Source organism: Leptinotarsa decemlineata, unplaced genomic scaffold (genome assembly GCF_025532065.1).
Source record: "Leptinotarsa decemlineata unplaced genomic scaffold, Ldec_3_MD MMD2_P_RNA_scaffold_6, whole genome shotgun sequence".
Lineage (NCBI taxonomy): Eukaryota > Metazoa > Arthropoda > Insecta > Coleoptera > Chrysomelidae > Leptinotarsa > Leptinotarsa decemlineata.
Genome location: NW_027412533.1, coordinates 9,692,501 through 9,700,838, shown reverse-complemented (window position 1 = coordinate 9,700,838; position 8,338 = coordinate 9,692,501). Strand labels below are relative to the sequence as shown.

At 38.5% G+C, this 8,338-nt stretch overlaps 1 protein-coding gene across 1 annotated transcript; it reads left to right on the top strand.

The window, feature by feature from the left end:
* Positions 1–1,691: 1,691 nt before the first annotated feature.
* On the top strand, positions 1,692–3,474 carry LOC141480118 (uncharacterized). The gene is made up of 2 exons (XM_074169919.1): positions 1,692–1,815; positions 2,741–3,474. Exon 2 carries the CDS (start codon positions 2,862–2,864, stop codon positions 3,456–3,458), a length of 597 nt encoding a protein of 198 aa, XP_074026020.1. The 5' UTR covers positions 1,692–1,815; positions 2,741–2,861; the 3' UTR covers positions 3,459–3,474.
* The last annotated feature ends 4,864 nt before the right edge of the window (positions 3,475–8,338 follow it).

Sequence of the window (8,338 nt, the reverse complement as noted above, 5' to 3'; positions counted from 1 at the left end):
GAAACTTTTTCCAACTGATACACTCTTGAGAACTTTGACTAAAGGTCAAAATATATTAATATATAACCTGAATTTTAATTGAATTTTAATGTATGAGTAATAATTAAATATGATGATGAAATTTTTGGTTCGAGAGATAAGATTGTTACTCTGGTCACCTTTCTTTTAATGTTTGCGATATTTTGTGAAAACATTTATTCTAGCAACTGTAGATTATTCTTCATAATGAAGGTCGAAAGTTACCTTCCACCTATTCTTTTGAATTCTGTGATCACTAAAGAATCTGATGTGTTAACGTTTCTATATTTCAAGAATTTTTATGAACGATATGTCGAGATTACAAGTTTTTTCACTTCTGGTCATTCTAAGAGAGTGAGTGACATAAGAAATTCAACCTTTTTTATCACCCGAAGACGATTGTGGATACTAACAATCAAAACGTCGTGAATAAACTTGGCTTAGAATCTCTTAATTTATTTGTTTTTAATTTTTTGTTGAATTTTTCTATTTTTACTTGTATTTTATCCCACTGATATTTTATTTCAGGGTTTTTTGTTTAATATAATTGTTATTTTCAGCTATTCTTTTTAAATTTCAATTTGTATTGGTTTTTTTAGGGATTTCAAATCATTTTACATAATATTAGACAATGGAAGTCCAAACTAATGAAATTCATCATAAAACATTGTCAATCACCTTCAAACAAACCTTTTTTATTATTAATATTTGTTGTTTTCCCCAAGAATTAGAACTGAATATTGTTGTTTGAAGGTGATTGACAATGTTTCGTGATGAATTTCACTAGTTCGGACTTCCATTGTCTATAATATAAAATGATTTGAAATCCCTGAAACAAGTAAAAAAGAATAATTAAAAAAAGAATAGTTGAAAATAACAATTATATTAAGCAACGATAAACCTGAAATGAAATGACAGTAAAATAACCTACAAGTAGAAATATAATAATTGAATAAATAAAAATTAAAGGAATGCAAAAAGAAAATAATAAAAAAATAAAAAAGTGTAGAGATTCCAAGTCACGTTAGTTCACGACGTTTCGATTGTTGGTATCTACAATCGTCTTCGGGTGATGACTGGACTGATTCCTCCGAGAGATGACTATTTTATAGGTCGTTGAAATACTTTCACTTTCTCTACTTTCCATTTTCCGCTTCACTGATTCCGTGAGAGATGACCGATTTGGCGGGAGTTGGTCATTTCTCGTTTGATGATGGGTTTCCATATGTTTCGTATATCTACGCTGGCCTGGCTGAATACGTTGTTGGACAACATGTATGCGGCTTCCTTAAATTTTCTCCTGAACCAATGTTCCTCTCTGTGCAAGATCTCAGCTTGGGACCACTCGATGTTGTGTTGATGGGTCCAAACATCATGAAACAACATGAAACTATCATTTCATTTCAGGTTTATTGTTGCTTAATATAATTGTTATTTTCAACTATTCTTTTTTTAATTATTCTTTTTTACTTGTTTCAGGGATTTCAAATCATTTTATATAATAGACAATGGAAGTCCGAACTAGTGAAATTCATCACGAAACATTGTCAATCACCTTCAAACAAACGTTGAATACCCGGTACGGACCCGGAACCAGCGACTTATTCCGAGGATATGAGAAGACTATGGTCAAGCTTACAAAGGAAGAAACTCACCTCAGTTTTCTGTGCAGAGCCAGAGACAATAACATCATCCCCAAAGGTTTTCTACTGAAATCGCCAATCCCAGGAGAGAGAGCTAAACGCATATTGGAACGCGCCAGCCGAGCACTGATAAGGTCTCAAATCAATTATCACCGTTGGAAGAGGTCAACTTTGCTGCAGGATGCCACAGAACGATTCGAAGAAATAAGAAGAGAGACATTGGAAGATGGTCATGGACCAATCTTTGCCAAGATTGAAAGGACGTGCTTGAAGATCCGCCAAGACATGGAGAATACCCACAACAGAAAGTGGGGGAAGTTAGTGAGGAAACAATGCCCAAATACAGACCGAAAACAGGACAACTATGAAGCCACCAACGTCATCAACATGAGTTCCCGCCCGCTCACGGGAATAGAGGAATCCTTGTTGAGGAAAGGCCTGAATTTTGCCATTACGCCAACATCTGTGCCCACTTTGGAGATAATTACTGCAGTGGAATCCACCAGTTCCCTCATTGACCAGACCGAGGCAGAAGAGTTCAGATGGAAAATTAGAGAACAGTTGGATCGAGAACCAGTTCCAACATCTAACATCAGCAAGGAAGAACGTAGAGCTCTGAACGGCCTACGTAGAGACAACACCATTAAGATCCTACCTGCAGATAAAGGAAACGCTACTGTGGTAATGGATACCGTTCTCTACGAACAGAAGATCGAAGAGGTTCTGCAGAAGGGACGATACACAAAGATCGCACGAGACCCAACTGCATCAATCGAAAGGAAGTTGTACCAGATTTTGAAAAAACACCAAGTCTATTTTTCGGACAAGGAAAGATCATGCCTAACACCGCACCACAGTAAGCCCCCTCACTTGTATGGTCTACCCAAAATCCACAAGAAGGACGTTCCGCTTAGACCGATCATCAGCTCCAGAGATTCGGCTACTCAAAACTTGTCTAGATTTTTACTTCCCTTAATACAATCATTACAAGGGAAAACATCGTCTTTTGTGAAGAATTCAAGACATTTTGTCGAACTACTAGGGTCAATTGAAGTCACACAGGAAGATCAACTAATTAGTTTCGACGTGGAAAGCCTTTACACCAACGTTCCGGTCGAAGAAGCACTCCAAATCATACAGAGAAAGCTATCCGAAGACGGGAACCTGAAAGAGAGAACGAATCTACCTATAGAAGTAATTATGGAATTACTAGGATGCTGTGTACGAAACTGTTATTTCCAACTGAAGGACGAATTCTTTACACAAGATGAGGGACTGCCAATGGGATCGCCACTTTCACCAGTCATAGCCAACATATATATGGAGTGGTTTGAAACTCTGGCCATTGAAGAAGCCCACAAGAAACCTCGAGTCTGGTTGAGATATGTTGACGACACCTTCATAATATGGAACCATGGGAATACTGAACTAGACGCCTTTCTGAAACACATCAACAGCGTGAGACCTTCCATCACTTTCACAATGGAGAAGGAAATTCACAATGAATTGCCATTCTTAGACGTTTTGGTGAAGAGGACCGACACTAAGTGGGAAACATCTGTATACCGAAAACCCACTCATACGGGACAGTATCTGAACCACGAATCCAACCACCATCAATCGACAAAAAGAGGAATCATCAAGACTCTATTAGACCGTGCTTTTGGGCTTTGTAATACAAAGGAAGGTCTCGAGAAGGAACTAGACATCATCAAAAGTGATCTTCAGCGGAATGGATACTCCAAAGCGATGGTAGAAAAGACTTTGGCCAAAAGACAGCAGGAGCCTCGCAAGTAAGAGAAGCCGTCACAACCAGTGCTTTCACTTCCCTACATCAGAGGATTATCGGAGAGGATAAGAAGAATTGGTTCCAAGTACAACATTAGAACCTGTTTTAGATCCGGTAACACTATCCGTAGCAGCCTCACGAAAACCAGGCCCCCAAACGCGGACTGCGATTCCAAGAATTGCATTTACCGGATACCCTGTGAGTGCGGAAAATCCTATATTGGTGAAACTAAGAGGCCATTGAATATTCGCATTGCCGAGCACAAGAAGCACACACAGCGAGGAGAAACCAGCAAATCAGGAATAGCAGACCATGTTTGGACCCATCAACACAACATCGAGTGGTCCCAAGCTGAGATCTTGCACAGAGAGGAACATTGGTTCAGGAGAAAATTTAAGGAAGCCGCATACATGTTGTCCAACAACGTATTCAGCCAGGCCAGCGTAGATATACGAAACATATGGAAACCCATCATCAAACGAGAAATGACCAACTCCCGCCAAATCGGTCATCTCTCACGGAATCAGTGAAGCGGAAAATGGAAAGTAGAGAAAGTGAAAGTATTTCAACGACCTATAAAATAGTCATCTCTCGGAGGAATCAGCCGAAGACGATTGTAGATACCAACAATCGAAACGTCGTGAACTAACGTGACTTGGAATCTCTACACTTTTTTATTTTTATTATTTTCTTTTTGCATTCCTTTAATTTTTATTTATTCAATTATTATATTTTTACTTGTAGGTTATTTTACTATCATTTCATTTCAGGTTTATTGTTGCTTAATATAATTGTTATTTTCAACTATTCTTTTTTTTTAATTATTCTTTTTCACTTGTTTCAGGGATTTCAAATCATTTTATATAATAAAATGGACACCCATATGTCTTGGTACAATCATGTCACTGAAATTGCAAAGGATACTTCTCAAAAGCAGCCTTTGCCGAACCAGAGAACTGTACATACCTCAGCAACTTTTCATGCTTTAAAAAGCTCAGATCAGACCTTCTTTGAAGTATCTTTCCCATGTATGGATCTCCGCCTCTAAGCATACCCTGAAGCTGATAGATTCCATCCAGAAAAGGGATATCCGCCTGATTGGTGACGCGAACATCACTTGCAACTTTAACTGTCTGGAACATCGAAGGAAGGTTGGGAATTTTTCTCTCTTCTACAGATACTTTCACGGGAAGAGCGGTATATATCAGAAATATACGACGGACTCATCTGCTCATCTTTTTGAGGTTCAACTCAGTACACACCGAACTTCACTCTTTAAGAACTCTTCTATTTGAAGAACTGCGTTTTCGAGAAATACACTTCCTGAGAACGTTTTTCCAAATGGATTTATTCTCAAGCGATTTAAGTCCGATATGAATCGCTACTTTCGCACAGGTACCGCTCTGAGAGCGCTTTGAAGATTTTTCTGTAGTGCTTGTGTTTTATCCTTGAGAAAAAAGAGGCCTCATCCAACACTTCAAAGTACTACTTTGTAAAAAAATGTAACTATTTTATGTTTGAAATCATGGTGATCACACATACTCCAGGGGTCATTCATAAAAAGGATCTTCAATAATATAATCAGTGTTTCATAAGTTATATTGAAGGCATAATGTATATCTCATATCACTAAACACATCCAATGGACGTTTTGAATCTGATAGATTGAGATAATAAAGTTTTCGAATTGAACGACAATATTTCCTCAATATTATCATGGTCTAGAGAGGTGATATTGAATTCATCTTATTTTTATCTCTCCATCAAAAGTTTTTCCCGCTCGATAATGTAATTTCGAACGGATTTCAGTCTGATATAGATGAGGCGTTCAATAAATAACGAGTGATTTGACAGTTATTGCTCCATCTCCTGTCATTTCCATGTGTACTAAGAATAAAGCATTCTCGACCGATTTGATATCCGACAGAAAACTGTCTGGATTATATACAGAATGAATATTTCACAGGATATCTTTACGTTTTACGATGTTTCCTTTCATTCATTTCTACCAATGAAAATATATGTGTCCGTGGAGATTAGATTCCAATTTTCAGACTTAAATTGACTCAATTAGAATGAGTCTGATGCCTGTTTTTAGGAGACATACATACATATTGAGAAAATGAATATTTGGAAATTGAATTTCGAAACATTCTTCTCTTATAATGTTCCTACACTGTAGGATCTGGTAAGAGTCTCTCAAAAAACTACTACAGACATGTATGTCTGTCAGATATATGATTCATGTGAACTATAGGTTTTGGCTTTTTGCTTTTCCATTGATTTGCTTCCTTCTTTTGTTTGGAAGATACCCACATTTTTTGTTTATAGATGGTGAATTAGCCAAAACATTTGTTTCTCAAGAGTGTCAAATGATTTATGCCTTTCATTAAATGAAAATCTCTATTTATATAAATGTATTCAAATGGTTGAAATGAGAATGTTTAATTTCGGAATGAATAATAAATAAATATTTGAATATAAAAGTCATAAGTAATCCAAAATGAAAAAATTTCCTAGCTATTTGGAGGACACTATTTCACTATTGAAGTATATGTAAGAATTTCCTCAGCGAGAAAACTAAAATAATCATCTGTCGTGGTATTAGTCAGAGAATTATTCATTTCCGGTAGGTATTCACCAGCTTCTACAGAATAGAAATATTGAGTGGAGGATAGTGTTTCAATATTCATTTCGAAATAAACATTTTTTTAAATTACCTTAAAGATTCACATGACTCAAAAATATCAAATAAAAACCTTTGCGTTTCCTCAAATCTCAGTAAAATATTTCATTCGATTGACTATCAAATCCTTCTAGATATACTTGAAAAATTATTCCGTAGGGTTGCCACAGAGCTCTATTCTGAGTCCCTTGCTTTATACAAAATATAGAAAAGACTCGAAGGTAATTTTTGCATTGTATGCGGACGGGGTGATATTTGCGCTTGGGCATCTGTTAATAAGTTAACAAATCCTTCTCTCAAACGAAGATTTCATATAGAAGCAGAGCCGCGTTGAATTTATTCGAGTCCCAAGCACACTGCTGTTTGGGTCAGATCTGTCTTATACTTTATACCGATAAGGGGTAGTACCCTGAAATCGATGTATAGGCGATCTACTGGATTGATTTCAGCGGGGTTGGGTTGGATCTGTCCTATAGCAAAGAGAGGTAATACATACTTCGATGGTATATCAGAAATTTTGTCATACGATGGTTTGCGTGAGATGTCAGTAACCCCACTTCACAAAATCATATAGCATAATATGTTTGTTTTACAATAAAGTAGTCTCAGAAATATTCAAAAAGTAAATATATGCACTATTGGTAAAATCAAGCAGTTATTTAGCTTCATTCAATGAAAGCAATTATAATAAAATACATTCAATTTCCTGGAATATCTATAAATCCTTTGTGTACATTGCATTGAATTCTGACGTTAACTGTCAAAGTGTCAACGAGAATATTTTTCGTTCCAATTAATTTTCGAAGTTTTTACACAAAGATCATTATTTCTGGTGGATGGTCAGCCATTTGCCAGAAATTAAATCTCCCTTTTTAGTGTGTGCGTTGCGTGTAGTGTGTGCACAGTGAGCAAGGACCCTCCAGACCTCTGGTGAGTCGAAACTGTTCATTATATCATTGTCTACTGTTGGAAAACTAAGGGTGTGAGTTCACTGACAGCAGTATGGAGGAACTGCTTGACAGTGGTGAAGTAATCACCCTCATGGGTTTATTGCTTGACCGCCTGGGCATAAGTCAATCAGAGCTGCTAAGAGGCAGACCCGGGGCGGCAGTTCGGGAGCCTTCTGGCCCTCCATCGAGGGTCAGGATTCTTCTAGAGCGTCCTTCACAAAACGTACCCTTCCGAGATACTTCCATCGGCACCACCCTCTTTGCTCAGCCAGAGACCAAAAACGACGACGATACGAGTGAAAAATGATACTGGTAGGACAGTGTCACCAATGTGAGCGGTTCGGACATAGCCAACGGAACTGCTTAGCGATTCCCATCTGCGTCAAGTGCGCCGGTGGACACCTTTCAGGCGAGTGCAAGAAGCCACGTGCAGATCCGCCAAAATGCAACAACTACAAGGGTGTGCATACTGCAAACTACCGCAGTTGTCATGAAATGCACCCACACCTAGAAGACGTCCTGCCAGAGCATCTGGCACACGCCCGGAAACGAGCTACGCAGGAGCGGCCAAGAGCGGTAATACCTCTGCCCGGCAGACCAAGGCGCCCAGTAGTCCTCGCCCGCCGAAAGTTAGTGACATCTTTTCTGCTCTGGATCAGATGAAGAAACTCTTCATTCAGTTCACCGTAATCGAAAATATGTTTACGGTGAACACCAACGTGCTAACTGGAACCTGTTAATGGCTAGACAACCAACATTGCTTAGCTCTAGGTTATATTTTGGAATGCCAATAGTATTTCAAACCAGAAATTAGACTTTGAAAACTCTCTAATACAACAAAACATCGATGTTGCACTGGTGCAGGAAACCCACCTGCACAATAAAGCTTTTGGTATTTCAAACTGCCGTTTTTATCACAGAGAACGCGTTAGACGTGCCGGAGGAGGAGTTGGCATCTATGTCAAACGTAATCTTCCTCACGTACAATTCAGCATTGACTCGGAGCAGTTACATGGTACGGAAGCCGTGGACGTCGAGCTCCAACTGAGAAGAAGTCGTCATAGACTAATTTCAGTTTACAACCCTCCGCGGAATCGTCTACTCCCAAAATCACTGGATGAACTACTGATATCCACAAATACCCCCACAATTGCTGCCAGTGACTTCAACGTCAAACACAATCTGTGGAGCAGACTCACCAATGCAAACGGCCGAGCGCTCCATGTGCATGCTGACAGGCATGGGTATCGAG